Source organism: Nilaparvata lugens, chromosome 4 (assembly GCF_014356525.2).
Source record: "Nilaparvata lugens isolate BPH chromosome 4, ASM1435652v1, whole genome shotgun sequence".
In the NCBI taxonomy this organism is placed as follows: Eukaryota; Metazoa; Arthropoda; class Insecta; order Hemiptera; family Delphacidae; genus Nilaparvata; species Nilaparvata lugens.
Genome location: NC_052507.1, coordinates 46,961,247 through 46,983,013, shown reverse-complemented (window position 1 = coordinate 46,983,013; position 21,767 = coordinate 46,961,247). Strand labels below are relative to the sequence as shown.

At 38.5% G+C, this 21,767-nt stretch overlaps 1 protein-coding gene across 14 annotated transcripts in view; it reads left to right on the top strand.

Moving 5' to 3' along the window:
- Window positions 1–21,767, top strand: part of LOC111054967 (homeobox protein prospero) — a 134,702-nt gene that overhangs the window by 101,651 nt on the left and 11,284 nt on the right. For 7 of the 14 annotated variants that reach the window (XM_039427579.1, XM_039427577.1, XM_039427581.1 and 4 more), the window contains 4 exons: window positions 1,758–4,881; window positions 6,146–6,208; window positions 7,592–7,769; window positions 20,111–20,270. In XM_039427579.1, coding sequence (XP_039283513.1) covers window positions 1,758–4,881; window positions 6,146–6,208; window positions 7,592–7,769; window positions 20,111–20,270 — 3,525 coding nt within the window. Of the gene's footprint in view, window positions 1–1,375; window positions 4,882–6,145; window positions 6,209–7,591; window positions 7,770–20,110; window positions 20,271–21,767 lie in introns of all 14 variants that reach the window. The other 7 variants (XM_039427569.1, XM_039427570.1, XM_039427571.1 and 4 more) reach the window with 5 other exon arrangements.

Below are 21,767 nucleotides of genomic sequence, written 5' to 3'. Positions count from 1 at the left end.
TATTATCAATTTTCTTGTTTTTTTAATAATTATTATTTGAGGGTATCAGCTTTCAGGTGTCATGTGTTGCCCTATCAACAGTGATATTGCGTTTTAATTTCCGGGCTGCAGTTCTTATTCAAGTTTCAGTTATTAATGAGCTGTACATGACTCGGCAAGATTCAAGCTGATGTTATATCAGATAAAAAGACGTTTCTATTCGACTGTTAGGTCCAAACCAGTAACTATGAAGCTATTGTTTTAATTTGTTCCAAAATCCATAATTATTTATATTATTTGAGTTGTAATGTCACTTCGATAACACCTTCAAAGACATCTTGGAATAATCTAGTTTACATAATTATATACGATTCAACTTTTTCTCATTGATAGGAATTTTTCGATTCTCTTTAATAGTTTCATAATCTAACAGTATAGAATTCAAATTGAATTTTTAATCTCAGAGAACTTCATTCATCCGATAAGTGTACTGAGTTCAACGATATTTCTCTATCATTTTTTACCAATCTCCATTTGACATCGTGAAGAACTTTTGATCAATACTAGTGTTTTGTTAGCTCTATCATTGATTAAATCTGACTTGACAAAATTTTTTAATTCAATTCATTGCCTCAGAATGATATATTAAAAAAATACATAATATATTTTCTTTTAAAATCACTTGAAAGTAGAAAAATATAATGATTGAATTTCTAAAAATCAATTGGCGTTACCAGCAAAACCTTATTGGTTTGTGTAATTAAAATTTACTCAATTTTCTCAGTCTCAATGCTGTTGCTACTATATTATATTGATGTTAATGGAATTTACAGGAACGGAACACATCATTTATTGATTGAATTTGGTGCAAAATCATCAGCAGCAGCTGTCGTTTGGCGATCTGGCGAGCCGGCGATACGAGCCTCTTATCACGTGATATTACATTTTTGTTCTTTTCCAGATGAAACGGTCACCAATATAATTAATATGAATATTGTTTACGCCTAGCTGGATCGCTTCTGCTTACTCAATCGCTTGCTGCTTTGAGCCTTTTCATGAAAACAGTAGGCTTTCACGTACTGTCGTAATACGCTATCGTATTATTGAAAGATTAAAAGTAAAGTAGAGAGTTGTAGATTAGTTTGCGATCGGGCTGCTCGTCCCCTAGGTGCCTGACGACCACCTTCTCCTCCACTCTTCACTCTGCCACCGAGAAAGAGAAGCAAACTAAAAGAGTAGTGTGCAGATAGATAAGAAGAAAAGTGAGTAGAAGGATAGGTAGCTGGAGTAGAGGGGGCAGGTGTGCAGTGCCCTGGGCACGAGCGCCCCACACACTCGCACACACGCGCTCACACCGACAATAGCTGACAGTTGGGTCTTGTTTTGCACCTTGCAGGTCGCAGCATGGCCGAGTAGAGGGGGTCAGGCTACGTCAGGCCCCTACCACGAGCCAAGGGGACGGAGCCCTCGGCCAATCACAGGCGGTTTCTCTTATGATGTCATCAGAAGAGGAAGCCGACTGTTTCGGATTGTACAGCGACAAGCTATTGAAGAAAGCAAAGCGGTCCAGACAACGCGTGGACGCGGGTGAGCCGCGCAACAGCTACTCCTCTATTCCTAACTTCAGTTCGCGTCCGACCTTCCTCGCCGCCGGATCGCTCTACAGTGCATTGTTCGGCCACCAGCTGCACCAGCAGTACGCAGCCGCTGCAGCCGCCGCCACTGCAGCCAACCCTGCTGCTGTTAACACCATGCTTAACGAATTGTTCGGTCGACAGGTGAAGCGAGCAGACGCCGCCTCCACGCCAGCCGACGCCATGATGGCCGTCGACTCAGCCTCGGCCACCGCCACCGCCAACTCGGACGCCGGGCCGCCCGGTGCCACCGTCAACTTCGACTGCCTGAATGCGGCCGCCGCAGCTGCAGCCGCCGCTGTGCTGCGACGTGGAGGCCTCGACCCTGAGGACGGGGGCAGTCCGCCTCCCGGTGACGTCGCCCACGCCCACAACATGCTCAGAGATATCCTGCAGGGCCGCAAAGAGCTGTTTGCCCTGGAGCAGGGTGTCAAGGCAGTAAGTGTCGGAGGCAACGGCCCCACCTCCCCCGACATCAGCAACAATAACAACAACAACAATGACGAATTAAAGACTTCTGATACGGGCAACGACTCGATAAACGACAACGTAGATGCGGGTGCGGCCAGCGACTCGGATGTTGCCGACGGCCCGGTTGGCGCCAGCATCAACGGAATAGCTGACGACGACGACGAGCCCGCCTCCGCCCTCGATGACGACCTCAGTGACGCCGGCAAGCAGCCCGAACTCATGGACGACGACTCCGACCCCTCGCCCTGTGCTTCTCCCGGCTCTCAGCCGGCCTCACCCTCCGACCTCAACAAGGACGACCTCCTCGACGAGCCCAACTCCGCCAAGGATTCATCCAACCGGACCGGTGTTACAATCGAATTGAAACGTGCACGAGTTGAAAATATTGTGTCATCTATGAGAGCTAGTCCTTCTTTGCCTACACAAGTGAATGGGTGTAAAAAACGTAAACTTTACCACCCCCAACAACATGATAACAGTGCAGTGGAACGTTATGCAGCTGGACTTGGAATTGCAACCCTCATGGATGAGGACGATGACGACGATATCGAACCTCACGAAATCAGACAGAAGAGGGAAGAAAAGGATTTACTAAAAAATCAACTACGATCCATGCAAGAGCAGTTAGCTGAAATGCAACAGAAATACATGCAATTGTGTACTAGGATGGATCAAGACATGTCTGAGTGCCAGGATACCGAGGATGTAACAAGTGATCTCGAACCTGATGGAAATAGTTTATCACTTCCTGAAAAACCTCCTTCAAATAATCCTCCTACAACTCCTCCTAAAGATACCACGCCCGTCGCTTCTTTGACACCAGCTGTCGTACAGCCTGTCATGTCACCGGCTGTCTCGAAAATCCTCACAGCTAAAGCTCATCCTCCACCTCATCATATGCATCCATCTCTACCTCTACCTCCCGGTTTCAACGGTGCTCTATCCTTATTCCAGCAACAGGTGCTACAAGAGCAGCATAATCAAGGGCCTATCCCTCCACCCTCACATCACCACCATCACCCTCACCACCACCCTCAGCTGCCTCACCACGCTCTCAGCAACGCAGCTGCAGCCATCTACCTGGGTGCCAGTCACAAGCTATACATGGAGGAGGCCAGGATGGCCAAGGAAGCTGCCATGGCTGCCGAACACCAACAACATCTCAGTCAACAACAACATGGTGTCACTCATCACTTGCAACAGTCACAGCCTCCTCAGCTGCCACAACATCCTCACCAACAACAGCAACAGCAGGTGTTGTCCAGTCACGCTGCTCAGCAGCCTCCGCCTCCAAGGCCCGAGCACACACCTCCTACTCCTACACAACAACAGCAACAACAACAAGGTACTCAAGTGCAAATTCCTCCTACCAATAATCAAAATACTCATCCTCACAGTCAAACTCCAAATCCATTGCATCCTCCTTCGACTCCTACACCAACCAGCCAGCAACCTCCCCAACAGCAGTCTCCTCCCCAAGTTCCTCCCCATTCCAAGTCAGTGAACGAGTTCTCAGAGCGTCTATCCCTGTTGAGAAATAGTGCACTATCGCATCCAGTTTCTGGAACCGATTTAGAAGGACTTGCTGATGTGTTGAAAACTGAAATTACATCTTCACTGAGTGGATTAATTGATTCGATAATGGCTCGGTTTCTACAACAGAAGAGATATTATGGAAAACAATCAGAAGTGGCAGCTGAACAACTCAACAAGGACTTGTTACTTGCTTCACAGTTGTTGGATAGGAAATCGCCAAGGGCGAAAGTTGTGGATAGAGGGAGTAACGGGTCGGCAGAGAGGATGAACGGACCGACGCCGTTGAACGGAATGACATTACCACCCACAGCACCTCCTCGAGTGAACGGTACAATGTATGGATCACTACCAGCCAGTGTAAATCCTAATTCGAACAACTGCAATGGAAATAATAATGTGAATGTGAATACTAGTAGTAATAACACTAATGCTAGTAATAATAATCCGGAGAACAATATAAATACAATGAACTTGCAACACGTGAGACCGTCACCGAACTCGGCACTATTCCAGCCTCCAAAGCCGCCAATGAGTCAGATTAACTCAGCTGCAGCAGCTCTGTATTCGTCGATGGCTGGGCATCCGTTCCACATAGCAGGAGGTGATAGTCGTGAAGGAGTTCCCGAACAGAACGAGGCGCTCAGCTTGGTGGTAGCGCCGAAAAAGAAGCGACACAAGGTGACTGACACGAGGATCACGCCGAAGACAGTGTGCAGGATATTGGCACAAGATGGAGTGACAGGACAGCCGCAGGAGGCGGCCACAGCGGCAGCGGGGAAGGTGTGTGGTTTGAACGGAACGGAGAGTCCGCCACCGCCGCCTCCACCACCTAGGGCCTACCATCCACCGCCCCCACCAATGCTTCCAGTGTCATTGCCGACTTCAGTGGCGATTCCGAATCCGAGCCTGCAGGAGTCACAGGTGTTCTCTCCATACTCGCCGTTCTACCCCCAACAGGGGCCTCCGCCGCCTCCACCGCCCCCGCACTCGTCAGCCGGCTCGCCGGTCATGGAGATGCGAGACAGCAGTCCTCCACTGCCCCTGTCGCACCCGCTCTCGCACCCGCCAACCAGCATGCTGCACCCTGCCCTGTTGGCCGCAGCCGCACAGCACGGTGTGCCATCCCCGGACTACGGCAGTCTGCGGTCCGGGTCGGTGCATCCGACTGCCGACACCGCTGATCGCAACTCAGACAACTCGGCCGACCTGCCCTATGACGGACTTGGACCTACAATATCCTTTTTTGGCTATCCTGATATAAGTGAGTCATTTTTAATCATTTATTTATTATCAAATTTGATTGGTCACCACTATTCAATTATTAAAAACCAAAAATTAATTGTGCATGTTGTTCTCAAATCACAAAATCATATTAAATTAATAAGTGGAATTTCTAAGTAAAAGAGTAGGCACAAACGATTTAATTTTGATTCGACAATTCCTAGGCTACCACATTGATTTTCACAATAATGTGATCGTCATTTTCACGATAAAATTTCCAATTGCATGTAAAGCTACAACTCAAGAACATACAGTAGTATCATTCATTAGACAGGGCATAAAATAAGAATATTACATAAGAATATAACTTGTTTAGTTGAAAAGGAAATGTTAAACACTAGCCTAATCTGTAGTATGACTACATACAGAAGAATCAAGTTTTCACAAACTTTCCAAATAGGAGAAATCAGTATAGGCTACGAAAAATGTTTATCTTGATGGACTGGTTCTACTTAATTTGAAAGAAGTATTGTTAGTAGAGCAAATTTGACAAGATACTATTGATTGGAGAATAAACAGGAACGGTCTCAATAAAAATGTTTTTTTTTCTAAAAGAGAAGTAGTGATTTCATATGTTAGCGTTTATCCTAGATGTAACTCAAAGTTGAAAACGTATCGACCTTTTATAGTTGACATGAAGGAAGCATTCTTCTAAAAAATTCAAGCAAAAGATCGGCCTTTCGTCTTTGCGTGTTGATAAGGCATTCCCTTTGGACCTTTACCATTCTTTGCTGTTGATAATAATGCTGAACGATGATATGAGCCACAGCAATGATCTTGTTAATAATTTTTTACTCACTCGCTCCTTCCAAAACATAATGCTTGAAAGCAAAAAAAAAGAATTCAATTATTCCTTTCATAGCCCACTATATTCTCGAAACAGTTCTGCTTCAAGTAGCAATATTGTATCATTTAAATCAGATACTTTTATTGATTCACTATGAAGATATTTACTTATTCTCTCATTTACATGAGTATAATATTACATACACGTATAACTTTAGTCAGGTCATACAGAAGTGTATATTGGCACTCATTTACATTTTTGACGCTTCTCAGATAGTTTTACAAAACTATCTTTCAATATACATCAATATTTATGATGAATGCTTCAATATAAATCGCTTATTCTATTCATATTTTCATTTGTTTATTTCATACTTCCATTTTGTTTGAACGGTAAATCCTTAATACCATTCAGTCAAAGTCGAGAATAAACACTGATCCAAGTATTCCCGTTCTAGAGCACTCAGCGCTATCTGTATTCTCGCCTTCAAACTACGATTACTACGAAAGCTACATTGCAAGTAAGTTTTCCAAATATTTTCATCATTTATTTTTTAATGATTTATATCATCCAGTAATTATATTCAAATAAAATGAATTTTTGAAACTTTTTCAAAAAATTTTAATCATAACCACAAAATGTCAATCTTTATCAATGTTTTAAAATCGGTTACTTCTAAATAACTAACGAAAATTAGAACTGATTACGTGGAAACCAGAGCAGTTTGAAAACTTGGAAGCTTACAATGAATCGATAGCTGGGATTGATAGTTTACGTAACTCTTCTTTTGTCCTTTATTATGAAGAACATCACATTCCACACTTTCCCTTACCAAGTTCTCAGTGTATCGCTATTCTTTGGGATGTGGGAAGAAGCCCTGCACCTCCAAGTGATATTACCGTTGTGACTCCAATGTTGAAGACCTATTAGAACTTTTGACCTCCCCATTAAACGGATTTCGTTTCTTTCCACACCTTTCTTTCTGCTCACTGGCTCAGTTCTGTTCTGAAATGGCTTCTTCTGCTCATCCCTCCTTGATATCACAATCGAATCAAAATTTAACCCTATCATTAACATTCTTCAACTATTTTACATTTACCACAGCATTGTTGTTTGGAATTTCTCATATTATTCAACAAATATCATATTTATACACTGTAATATAATTGAAAAGAATGTATTTCAATCAATTTTACCTTTGATAAGCGACTTATTCAGAAATACCGTTGAAATTCCCCTTTCTATTCCGGTTTATTTTTGTCATAGTAACTTTTGAAAAAAATAATCCATTTTCATCAATCAACTGAATCATTTGAGAACATTTCCTTTGTTTCCATTATCTTCATTTACAAGTGGTGACCAATCAAAATTTGATAACTTGAAAACATTATTTTATGAGAATTGTTTCAAGATATAAGAATAAATATGATTTATTACATATTATTAGATATGGTGTTTTTTATTTTTTCTTATCATTACTCTACTTTTCAATTACTTTAATATGTTTTTGATTTCAAAGTGATTGATACTGAATAATAACTGATTTTGAATAAATGATTCTTCATCGTTTCAATTTTCATATTGAATTTTTTCATTATCCAAAGTGATAAGAATCATTAAACGCCTATTCTTCTACATATCCTATTTGAAGCGATTATTCAGTTTGTTTCTTATATTAATTTGATATATTTTTCCTCAATTGAGTTGATTAATTGTTGAGGAGTCCTGACTTTTCTAGTACTTTCTTCGATTTATAATTACAACCTAAATTGACAAGACTAGGTATGATTATCGATTTTGTTTGTGCATTCTATATTATTGAATGATTACTTAGTAAGTTTTTAGTTTTGATTAAGTTAAGACTAAGGTGATAAAAATGTAGAATTATTTTCCAATCTGAAAGGAGACTCCTTGACTCCATCGTACTCGTCAACTCTGACTCCCATGCACCTGAGGAAGGCCAAGCTGATGTTCTTCTGGGTTCGCTACCCCAGTTCGGCCGTTCTCAAGATGTACTTCCCCGACATCAAGTTCAACAAGAACAACACCGCTCAGCTCGTCAAGTGGTTTTCCAACTTCAGGTCAGTCCAAACTACTCTTACTATTCGACAAACATTAATAATTCGCATTAAATTTATCCTCAGTTTTAAGCTTGACTCTTAAGTTATTTCTTATGGGTGGAGAGAAAATTGAAAAATTGAGAGTAGAAATTATTTTCTTCTAAACTAATTCCCAATTATCTCCAGATTGTTTTTTCATTTTGAAATGAGAGTATGAAATATTAGAACAGAAATCATTTAAGTTTAAAATTGATTCATAATTTTCAGTTTGGCCTTGTTAATTATTTGAAGATTGCATCAGTAAAATGAGTTAGAAACGTAATGATTATGATAAAATTGAGGATAAATGGTCAATTTCATTTTTAGTCACGTAACAATGATCATTGATTGGGATAGAATTTTTTAATCAATTGCTCTTCAATGGGCAGGAAGAATAAATCTCGAAGTCAATATATTTTGTGATAACAATATTAGCCATACTGTTTCTTGAACCATGCGTAACTCACAAATCTATTTTTCCTGGAATTATGGTAACAATTGCTTATTGTTAAACAAATTTATTTACTTCATAGTTATGAATTTACATGATTTCTGCATCCATTCATTCATGGCTTTTATCCCTTTTATTGATTCCATCTTGACCATTCATAGAATTAAAACACAAATTCATGAAAAACTAATGAATTCGAAGATATTGATTTATATTTTTTTCAATTTTTTTTCTTAATGATATCAAGCATTGAAATTGTTATTTGTTAATGCATGCGTTGGTGTGTCATTGAAGAGTTAAATTGAAGAAAAAAATGGGTGTTCATTTGTCTGGTGAGGATGGAATTTATATGAACCATAATATAGAAACAGTATACTACGCGATAATTTATGAATTCTGTCAGTAACAATAATTGGCATCCATCTTGACAAGCTGATTCTCCCAGAGATTGTATTCTTCCACATTTATCCATGGAATTATCACAGACAGAGCATTATCACTCAAATAGAATAACATATTATAATGTCAGTTGTCAGAGCAGACTGTAGAAATGTGAGTGACTGTGCCTGACACGTTTCCCTCTAGATTGTTTTTAGTTCAAAAAGATCACCATGATGATTTCTATGGTAATGATAACAAGTATCATTATTAGTAATATGATGAGTGAGAGGAAGAAGGGGAGGATAGCGACCTTGTTGACTGGTTCTCGCACGCGAGCAATCGCGAATGATCATCCACACGTGCACACGCAAACTAAGTGCACCCTGTGTTCAAATTGCAGTCGGTATACATTACTTCTGTCTCTGTTTCTCGCAATGGTAGTCTGAGATGGTTGTCATGGCAACGAGAGGGGAAAGAGAGAAAGAAAGAGAGCATGAGCTTGTACATGTGTTGGGGAACGGTTAAGGGGGTTTATGAACGCGGCGGTGTAAAGTCGGAGAGAAAAGAGTGGGCAGCGATGTAGCATAGCATAGCAGAGCATAGCAAAGGGTAGCCGGGGGAAGGGGGCAAAGGCTTTGTGACTAGTGCATGCTGTGTAGCATGTTGGCCGCCGGATATACGGCAAGAGAGCGCTTTTGCTGCAAATCGTGTATCCCCGAATACGACTGCCAGACTACATACTCTATACATTCTGCTGCAGTACATCAGCCACCGGAAAAACCCCTGCCATGGGTCAAACTTACCCCTGCCTCCCAATCACCGGCAAACACACTCACAGACACAGACACACACAATTACGCACAAAAACAGCACTCATTCTCAGAATTTTCACCCGTTTTTTGCCAGTTTCTTCGATCCTGTTTCTTTTATCCCTACCCTCATGTATTCACTCACTGAGAAAAAAGGCTTACTATCTACTTCTAAACGTGCAGTTTTGTGATTCCTGAGTATGTTTTAGAGATGTCCTTACTATAAGAAACAGCTAGCCGCTATTAAAACTCGACTAAAAACTGTGATTTAGAGTTAGCGTTGAAGAACTCTTAGTGAGGAGAATCACTCCCGTTTCTTCCAATTCACTGTCCAGGTACGCTTGCTTAAATATTTTTTCCTATACTTTTTTGGGGCTCAAATGGATATTATATTATTAAGAAACTATTTTTAAGTTCAACTGATAACACGTAATTTGTAATTCTGCACAGTTTGTGCTGAGCGACCTGGAATAATTCGACAATTCAACTTTTTGAGAGTTCAACTTCAAATAAAATTATTATCAATCAAATCAATTTTTCAAAATAATTTATTCATAGGTTTTCTGAGAGATCACTGCCTGGTTTCATAAAAATTATTGCTAGAACGTAAACTCACATCATTCTTGCATATAAAACTAAGCATTAAGTAATTAAGTTGCATTCAAGTCGAATCTCACGTTACATCTACCCTGATATATCGATCTATTTACAATTTTTTTTAAAATCAAGTTACATTATCATAACATTACGTTAGAATCAATCATCCTTGTATTGAAACTGGAACTCTATTTTGCTTTCATAGCTGAAGTTTAAACTATGGTAACTTTTTTCTGTCAAGATATACAGGCTATGAATTTTAGTCTAGCAGTGATCAACCGTGACTGTCGAAAGAAGTACAGAAAAAGAGCACGCTTTCGCAAACTTTAAATGGAATATTTCAGAATTCTAAAAGACAGCCAGCAGATGTTTTCACGCTCTGCGTCGAAACTTTCAGTTCACTCTTGATGGCCTTCAAAGAGTTCACGAAGTTGATGTTAAGGAGTTGAGGTGTGAGAACAGAAACGCCAGCTGCTGTCACAAACTTAAATTAATTTTTTGACAAATCAGTACAAACAGATAAGGCTGGAGACGGAATTCGAAGATAATTGTTAGGTGAAGGTGGTTTCCGTTTTAGAGGCTTCGGATTCGGATGGTGTGAAAACTCACGCAATCCGCATGCACGCAAACAAAACCATCACCCCACACCCCACCCTCACCCACACCCCACCCTTCATTAATAAAACAACCCCATATCTATGCGCTAATTTAGCTGTACTGTGTCCGTACCTATTTGGATATTTGTTTTAATCCATCTATTAGAACCCGGCTCTAACAAACTTGTACCACCTCTAACCTGTTTGTTCTCATCAGCCAACTAAGTCAACACAAGCCGAATAATATTTTGAATTCGAGCCTATGAAGCTATATGTGACAAATGAAGGTAACACGCAATGCTAGCGAAGTTTCATTAGCTACTAATAATTTTATGGATAGTGTTCTCACTCATGTTGTATAATTCTAGGTTCTCTCCTCCATATTTCGATTCAAACTTTGAAAAAGCATCATTTTCTTTATGTGAAACAAAAGGCCAATATTTATGATAAGTTTTAATACAAGAGAAATGATTCAACAGGAATAAATTTGCTATTTCCCGGTGCGAATTAGTGAAATATAGAAATAATTCTAAAATAATAGCAACTTTGTAGGTTATCATTCGGTAAGCTTATATTCCCATTCAAGTGATCGTTTTCTTTTAAAATGAATCAATGTTCAAAATCTATTGTAAGTGCCGTAGAAGCATTAATATAAAATGCACGATATGAGAGCTGTTGGAAGGTTTCTATTATTTTTTTATCTCCCCTATCCATGAACACTTTGTACACCAACTAATTCAATTTAAAAACCTCTACCTGAGAAGGATACTGGGAATGTTTTCTAGACAACTATAAATTACTTGCAATAACATCATATGAAATTGCTCACTTTGAATTAATATAATTAAATACTCACTTTGAATTAATTTAATTATCTACACAGTTCACTTGTTAAATCTCATAAAATAACATTCCTGGATGATAAAGACGGTTACACCTGATGAATCGTGCTTTCTGATTCATGTTAATTTGTCTTCAATCATTTCGTGATTTTGGTAAACGTAATATATTATCAAGCAAGCATTTTTCAAGGAGAAGTTAAGTCACATGTTAGATGAGGTATAGGAAAGAAAATTGCTCAACTTGAGTAGTTGAAAAATCCTGAGTAGGTTATTTGAGATGGAAAGTAGAGAGCAGCCAACTCAGCATAAGTCATTAATTATGAAGTTCAACAACGGTTTGAAATGGTAATTTCAACTTTCCTCAACGTCATCGGCCTTATCAAGAGAGAACATTGCAGGAAAAGTAGGCCTATGATGGCTTTGTTCAATGCAAAATCCAAGACAAAATGCTATGCGGGTTTCCTGTAGGCTTTCATACAGTTATAATTACTCACTCTCCTATCGATTCGGATATTTTCTTGCGGCCTCACAACACAGCATTAGGCCTACACTCGTACGCGCGCGCACATAAGTCTGCAACGTACGATGTGTGTGGCAAAGAGAAACAACAAAAAGAGACAGAGAGAGAGCTGATAACAGAAATGAAGCAGATGGAAATCGTCTGGTCGGTCGACGGAGCTTATTTCATTAAAATTATACCTAATTATGCTCTTCGTTCTAATTAGTAAGCATATCTCTTTTAGCTCAGCGTCTTTTTTCTACCCGCTATTCTGACTTTATCTCTAGCAAATTCTTCTCAGCCTTATCAGGCTTTGCGATGTCATAATAACTACAATACAGACTCGAATCCGCCACAAGGAATAATATGCAATATCGCGTATTTCGAATAACAATGGCGGGCTCACTCCAGTTTCTTGATAGTGTAAAGATAAAAGACTCTCAGTAATAAAACATATTCTACACAAAAGATCAACCAAAAGCTCGAAAATAATGTTCAAATAATTTCTCTTATTATAAATTCAATGAAAGAAATATCTGTCACACAATACGCATTAGTGAACGCTCATCACATTTCTCTTATTTGAAATTAATATTTTCTCTTGTAGCTGTAATTTCGCTCTTGGCTATCTTGAATTTTGTGAAAGCATTCCTCAATTTTTAAATACAATATCTGATTAGGAACCGTATTATCAGGTCAGGAGTGTTAATGGAAATTATAACCGTTAATAACCTAGTTTCATTAATAATGACTTTGAAACCATAAATTGAGCATGTAACAGATGAGGTTTGTCAATTTAACAATGTCGATTTTTTTCTGTGATGTTCACCTTGCATTTTCCGTGTCAGCTGTGAATTGATTGCTTCAAAAAGCTTCATCCACGTGTTACATGGGAACCCCGATCCACTGTGATAAAAAAACATGTGTGTGGTATTGGCTTGACAAAGAACGTGTTGTATCACATGCTGGATTGTATCACCCATGGTTCTGTATGATTTTTCTCCAAGCACCCAACTCGAATGCCACCCTTAAGTTCGTATTAATTGAAAAGTAGTGCAGTCCTGACTAGATGGCGCAGCAATGGATAGAGACGGCTTCATTTGTCTGTGAGATTAGCCTGTGAGTTTAATTATTTTATCGCTCACGGCCTTTTTTCAGTTTTTATTGCACTGTCCTCATTCCGAAACAATTCACAGAAAATGCAAAAAAGCTGAAAACATGAAAGAAATGTGTTTCAGTTTTTTTTTGCACAGCCTCGTGAGCGAGACAAACGTACTGAAAAAGCGGCGGTTCGCTTCAATTTCAGAACTATACGAGTAGAAAAGTGCCAAAAAAGATTAATCTTATTAATTATAACATCTAAATTTTATCACAGGACTAAATTTTCCTAATATTTGAAAGCTGGAAACCAAAATACGTGTCTGAAAAAGCAGATAAATTTTCAATCCTAAAAGCTAAACTCAAATGCCATAATGTATGATTCAAGCCTATTTTTCTAAAACGATTGTTGTTATTGAATCTCCAACAATCCCATACATAAATATAATGACTGCTAAACTTCATTTCAATATTCTTACTTCAACCTGGAGCTTTCAATTCTGATACTGCATATGCCAATCGATTAACTTCACCCGAAGACCTAAGTGAAAGTGTTACACTCTTCGCATATGTTGTGATTTGATATTATTTTGATTGTGGTCCAAACTATAATATCAGCTTATTTCATTCGATCATCCAACGTCAAGTTTAATCTCATTTTGTGAGCCAAAGGCTCGTCAATTATTACAGCTATTGAATTGAATTCAATACGATATCTTAAAATCAAATACTGATTCATTACAAAAATTATCCTTCCTGAATTCCCTGATTATTTTTATTATCCTTGTAATACCGTACAAAAAATCAACTGTATGCACCCAATACTGAGTATTCATAAATAAGAGACATAATCTAAGTGACATGTAGCCAAGTGTTCTATAAGATAAGCATGTGTGTCGACAATTATGAGGGTAAGGACCTACCTACACAGTCAGGGTGTTGTTCAGTGCAAGAGGGGTCAGGCACCTTCTTACAACCGATGCGGGTCCTAGAAAACGCACAAGTAAAGTAATGGTCCCTCCATCACACAACACCTGTCCCAGATTTGCTCTATTATCATAGTTTCTCTTCTATACTGGTAATAATCACATCTTAATTTGCCAAGTGACTACTCTACTCTACTTCCAGCCATTTGACAGCTGCATAATGGAAATTTTCTAGTTATGTTTGGCAACAATCATGAATTCTGTGCTTGAGGAAGTGAAAATTCCTGATTCCTGTAACACAATGAAAAGGCAACATTATTGTGAAATCATGTGCTGCTGGCTTCATGTAGTTTATTAGCCAGCCTCATGTAGCCAAGCATCGTGCATTCAGGCAGAAGCCTAATAGCGATTGTGTAATGATTTCCTTATCATTCAATATCAAAAGTTTCAATTCTATTTGTTTACAAAGTTCTGAATACCCGAAAAATGATTGAATAGTCCATTCATTGTTTGTTAGAAATCCATTCAACTATATTACAACGGAGTCCGAATTGATTGTCAGTTTTGTACTCTCTCCATTCTCATGTCCCATCACACTTGGCTTCTTTCAAAATGTGTGATGACACTTTTCATCCGATCTTTGCCAACGATAAACTCCTATGTTATGAGATATGTCAATATCAAGTCCACTTTTATATAAAGTCACCGATCATTCATTGCAAGGCTGCTGGAACTGAATAACCAATCGAGGATTGAAACTATTCAGGAAATATCTTCCAGGAGGCTTACAAAATGTCACAATCCGACGAATAACTCAATGAAGCTCGGAAATTTCTTGTGAAAATCAGTCGAAGTGGGTACTTGAGAAAAAACACTGATCATCGGATTTCTATTGATAAGCAACGTGAGTGAGGTATCCAGGTGCCTGTTGAGTCAAGTCGCGATGGAAATGTGAAAAAACAAGCAAGTGGCGATCAGAGTGATCATTATAATCAGTGCTGCTTGTTTGTATATTGGATATTGGAGGCGGCGGCAACACTCGAGCTAATAAGTGCTGGAAGGGTTTGTATCTGCAATCGCCAAGTAGCATCGAGTGAAAAAGCCAACGAATCGCTGGAAAGAAAACGTTGAGTGGAAAGAAGGATGGATGCACACGCGAACAAGCATCTTTTGTCGAAAGTTACGAATACTCAGTGTCAATAGGTGTGAAATGAAGGGTACGAACGATTCCACCCGCACGCCAATCCACACGCCATGTTGGATGTTGATCATTATTGTGATGACGAAAAAGATCAGTCGAGTGAACAGTGTTGTCGTTTCAGCTGTTCAGTTCACGCAAGAACTAAAAATACTCTGAAAATAGCACATTCATCCAGATGTGTGTGCATTTCATCAGCCAATTACAAGGCTTCGATTGCCATCATTTCTTCAAGTGTTTGGTTGTGAATGGTTGATGAGTGATGACACGAGTAAGAAGTGCTGAACAGGAGAGGAAATTCAAGTGGATACTTTGAGTTGGAAGACAGATGATTCAATTGGTTACAAGTGCAGCTAGTTACAAGGAAGGTTGTATTTGTGTATTTCACTTCCAGTATAAGTAGCCTACCTTCAATCGACAAAAATATCGCTATTCAAGAGTTCATGAGACACTATGAGAATTGGATTAAGATATTCTCGAAATAGCTTGAATTTCGGGCTGCTAACGACATACTGGAGAGGTTGAAAAATGTGAAGAGTTGTTCAATTGAAAAGTAGAATACAGTTTTTGAGGGCTATCGATCAATCTGATCATAAATCCAAAATTTCATCAGCATACTTCGAAGTGGCATAAAAACATATATGAAAATCACATAATAAATGTATCATGGAATACGAAATTGAAATATGATTGATTTCAACCTCATGCAAATTATGAATGGAATATAAATTTATTCAAAATTCAACTGAACCAGTAAGAAGAATCAATACAGTTTTGAGTATGATATGATTACTCTTTCTTCATAAGTGGTATAAGATTCATGATAATATCATTGAAACTAAAGCTAGTGGGAAGAAAACATCATTCAAATTTATCTAAATTGATCTAGTATCATTCTTCTTCTATTTTCCAAGAAGTGTGATTCAATAAAATGAATATTAGCTTGCACGCTATTCACGAGAAATAAAGAGGCTGTTGACATGGAAGATATGATAAGAGTCATCGCAACTTGATAAGCTCTTTCAAACGCGTCATGAAAAGTCGTAATTGCCTCATCCCAAAACTAATAAGCCTCATTGGGGAATTGCAATGCTGTTACGACAGCCGAAAATAATAAGCTCCATTGGGGAACGGTAAAAGGTGTAGTATGCTAAGATGTGTGAGAAGCAAAGTGGAAACATCTTCACGGCTGGTGCATTGAGAAATTAATTAACATGGTGATGGGATGAAAAGAAGAGGTGATGACTAATTACAGTCTCGTGGTTGAAGCAAGCGAATTCAATGGCCGGATTAATGCTTCTCCTCCTTCAGACCTTTGCTCATTCGTTAACTTGCTAGTTCAAAAACACGACAATTTTCCCCGTATACTTTTCAACAGAAAAGTGTTCAGAGGCGCTGTTAAATGTGTCTAGTTTTATCACAACTTTTTTCCTATCTATTGAATGTCTTGCTACGTTTATGTAGAAGTTCAACTGGAGGTGACGACGCAAAACGGCCTCTCAATGAAGATGTGACGCTAGTTAGAAGTAACAAAACTGTAGCTTCTCGCTACTTAGAGAGTGTCTACTACACACACTCACACTTTTATTTTGTGTTCTCGAGGTGCTTCTTTTAGAACGTGAGAGCTGCGAGGGGAGTTGACACTAATTGCAAGCCTAGTAAAAAGTCGAGTATAAGTTGTGGTACATTTTGAATGACGGTTACCGACGCGGACATACCTTTGAACCGCCTTAACCGCTGCAGTTTAACGTTTGGAATGACAATAATTATGAAACATGGTAATTAGATGATCTTATTTGCTTGTTCATAACGCTTGCGTGGATTTCAGTCTACTGATCTAACGTTGTGAAACCTGTTATAATGAAAATTCATCATCTGTAATGAAAATAGGTGTCGTCAAAGTGTGTCATCTCTTTCTTAGTGCAGCTCGCCTCTTTTCAAAAATCAACTCCCTTTCTCACCTTGAGGATTCGAGTCGAGGCGTTCAAATAAAACGTTAATCCATGTGTACAGCTCCAACCAACCGACTAAACAAAAAATGCTTCATGCATCTCCTCACTCTTCACTTGCTGCAAACGAAACGAATCTCGAGTTTTTTTGCGAGAAAATAAAAGAAGTAGATTTCGAGTAAATGGCGCTTGGAGATTTGAATGATTTGAAGATAACCTCCCGAGATTTGTGTAGCTGCTACCGATGTAAGCACGGATAAACATTCCGATTCTTCTTCCTTCACCTTTCACTTCTACTTTTAATGGAGAGATGAGTCTGAAGAGAATCAGAGGTTGCAACAATCGAGCAACTCTCTCTCGGTGAAAAGATCTTCTGCCCCGGAAAATGTTGAAGCCTCATTGTGTTTTACTCCGCTGTGTGTGTCTTCTTCCATTTGTGATCATTTAGAAACTACGTTCGACAACCAATCTTCAACCTTCTTTTTCATTCTACTTGTACTATTTGTTCCACAGCTTGACAGTTATTTTTCCACTTTCGCGAGTTTTTGGAACACTTTTAGTAAACCAATTCACATTATCGATCATCGTATAAACTTTTTCTAATCTAAAACGAAAACCATAGTAAGTTTCCATGTAGTTTCAATATCGAGCTAAAACATTGAAAAATATTAGTACTAAACGCTATGGATTTGATTATCATGATGCTGATATATATGTGAATGATTGATTGCCTATTTGTCTGTTAGCGATTCACTTCATTCCTGATGTCATTTTCCATCCTAATTCTTCATTAATTTATGTTCCTATAGTGTAACTCACGAGAGTTTCATAATTGAACAGAATTTGATAAATATGAGATTTTCTATGTATATAAGTTTTCATTAATTGCTGATTTCTACATATTCTCTCTACTTACATGTTGTGAGCTGTATTGAAAATCTTTTGCGTTTTTCCTTGATAGAAAATCACAGATTTATTAATACCCCTTCTTTTAATATTATTAATAATAGAACCCCAATTAAGTAATAATCTACAATTTCTCATTCTTGATCTGAGTTGAATCAGTAAGCTCCCCCAACACCAAAACATTTAAAATGACTATTTAAGTACGAGAAATCAATGAGGATCTCCATAATAATTGACGATTGAGAAGTTTATTCTTGTTAGATTCAAACCCGCATAAATTGCAGCCTATGTTCGTTCAATGATGGCAAATCAGTGTTAAATCCGCAATGAATATTCCAGCAACAAAGACGTCTGTAGACGACTTTTTTTTTCTCTCGATTAGATTACTTCAGGCAGGTGATTCAGGCGTGAATTTTCGCACATATCGATGGGAAAAAAGAAAATTCGTTGCTAATAGACGGTTGAGAGGATAGGATACGAGGGGGAGGGTAAAGCTACTCGGAAATGAGCTTCGATCCTAGTCGATTGATTATGATTAATTAATTCAGTAGGCGCGGTGCGGAGAGGGGTTTGTTCAAGCGTAATATCGGTGCTCGGTTGGTGAGAGTTTTTCTTTCAAAGTGGTTTCTGCTTCAGAAAAAACAGATCACGAAAGAATATGGGAGGAAACTGTTGGGTGACGTTCTCATAGCTGAATAGCTGTTGTGCGGGTTGCGTGAGGTGACTAAAACAAGTACAAACTGGCGGTAGTTTGCACACTACACTCAGATAAGACGCTAGGTCGCTAGGTGGCTGTACACAGTACCACCAACCTGAAAAATTAATTTCAATATGCTTTTCAGAAACTTGACGGGTTAAAGGCGTCGTTGTTTTTAATTGGCGCTCCGGGTTTGTATACTATTTGTCAAGGAGGGTGGTTTAGATGCGGTTGGTATGAGGTGGTCCCAGAGACTGGGCAAGTGTGAATTTCTGCTCGGGCTCTTATCGCTCACCCCCTCACGCTAACCGGGTGTTAATCTCTCGTTTTAGCCTTACCTGCCTCCTGACGACTTTTAAACCCTCCACCCCCCTCACAAACACGTTTACACCACAACCTCTGCTTGTGTTCAGTGTCGTAATTGTTCTTATCGAAAGCTGAGGTTTGTCTGTTTTGTCCTACTGTATTTACTAAGTGAGAATATCAATCTTTCTCGTTTTATTGATTACCATCTAGAGAGCTAGGCAGCTAGCTATTGAATGTGGGAGAATAAACTTCCTCAAAAATTATTCATGTTTATTCAATAAGCTATTCAAAAATCAATACAAAGTAGATCTAATAGTAATAATTATTATTATATTTCAAGGGAAATCGAAAATGTAAGAAATCAAAATTAACGTTTTCTCCCCTTCCAAATGTCAACAATTATTTGTTACATTGAGTCCATCAATTTTAAGTGACTGACACTGAGATTTACAATATCCATAGCAAAATAGGCTCATTTCATCACCTAACACTTTTTTTGAGAAAACAATAGCTCCATAATTCACCGCATTCTATCATTCGCTTCGTACCTGTTGTCGCCAGCATCAATGGCAAAACGCTCTTCATGAATAAGAGTCTGTAGCATTTTCCTCAATTTTGTTTACTCTTTGAATCTACACTTCATTCTTCTGCATTCACAATGGCTCCTCTATTGCATTGTGCCATCATACATTCCATCTTGCTCATTAACAACACTTTCCTTCCATGGAAAACTTCTGTTGTAACCCACTTGTTATTCTTATTTGGAATACAGAAGACAATAATAATAGAATACCGCATCACAAAAGGAATCGAATAAATGTTGATTTTATGCAAATAATTATGTTGTCTATTCTAAAATTTTGTACAATCGTCAAAGAATTTCAACAAAATAAATAATGAGAAACTGTGTCTTTCGAGACGCAAAGACAATAGAACGTTTTGAATTTTTTGGTACTAGTAGTATCAATTGAAGCTCCAATCATTCTTCCTCAAAAGTTTTAAATATTTACAATTAGATAATTCCTCTTTAGTTTCAGTTATTTTCAATTCATTTTTGTGTGTTTGCAGGGAATTCTACTACATTCAGATGGAAAAGTACGCCAGACAGGCTGTTAGCGAGGGCGTGAAGAGCGCCGATGATCTACACGTTAGCGGCGACTGTGAGATATATAGAGTGCTCAATTTGCACTACAACAGGAACAACCACATTGAGGTATGCGGCCCACAGGTGCGCTCTAGTCTAGTACACTCTACTTCCGCATCCCTTTCGATAATCGTTCGTTTTGAATTTTTTTCGATTGCATATCGGTTATTTTTATTTTTCTTACAAAAGATAGCAAATCACGTGAATAATGTATTAATTTGCGAGAAAAAAACTCAATTCAAATTTTAAGCATCCTAAATGAAATATTGATCAGGAGGGAAAAATTAGATTGAAAATCTTCAATCAAGTATTGAATTTCTTTGTGAGTAATAAAGAATGAACAGAATAGACATGGAAGTATCACTCGCCACTTTCACTTCTACAAACAAACTTCCACTCTTTTCCATAGTCTCTTTATTTACATTTTTGGAATGAAAATAATATTTTGTCTCTTATGGAAACGGAAATATTTTGAATTGTTGAGTGGAAATCTATTATAATGACAATATTTTAGGGAAAGTAAATTATTTGGAGCAAATTCGATGCCGGAGCATTGAACCCAGTTAAAGCTATTGAGAGATATCATATTAATCTATGAGTTTGGCATCAAACTATTATTTCCGTTCTGCTTGTTATAATTTTTTTGCATGTGCCTGCTACTAAATATTCGATTTCATTTATAATTTGCATGATCTTGTACAAATTGATATTTCTTTCGCAAATGATTGTTATAAAAACGACTGTGAAGAATTCGGTGATTGAACATTCCAAATTAAGAGTGACATTTCAAGATGGGAAGAGATTTCTTATTTTCTCACAAAATAATTCATTCAAGTTATTTTTCAAATATCAGCCGTGAGCTTATAAGTAATGTGAACGCGAAAGATGATGAGGAAAGATGAATTCAGAAAAACAGAGTTGGAATCTTAGTTTGCTTAAAAACTAAGCAAAAATTAACGAGTTGAACTCAAAGTTAATCAGGATGATTTTTACAATGTAGATTCCACGCTAGGTTTACAGAGTTCTTTAGAAATTAGAAGTCTTTCGAAGAAATAGTAGCCTATTAAACTGATATCCATGTTGAAATTGATGCTGAGCTGGGGAAAAGGATCATTATTTGCGCAGCTCTGAACTCACACACACAAGTTATACATAGACAAACCTCATTACTGGTAACATAATCATGGATGACTAGATCTGTCTGCTATTAGATGAAGCATTGAGCACAGGATGATGCTTAGAATAAGTCGTGACGAGGTAGGCTATTATTGGGCGGGGAGAGTTCGAGTGCATACAACAGTTGGAGCTTGGAGCTTGGAGCTTGGAGCTCGAGTAACAAGTGACATCTAGAGCCAAGCCGACTCTCGGTTGGGTCGAGTTGTGAGCCCTGGGACGCGACCGAGTTAATTAATATGTTACTCCTTTATATTAGCATGAGGCATGAGAATAGGGAGCGAATATTTAATGTCGGGTTACGTTTTCTCTTTGATCAGAAGGCAGACACTCACACATACACATTTGCACGCACACACGCGCCCGCACACGCCACGCTTCCACCTGGACATCATCACACAGCCACTG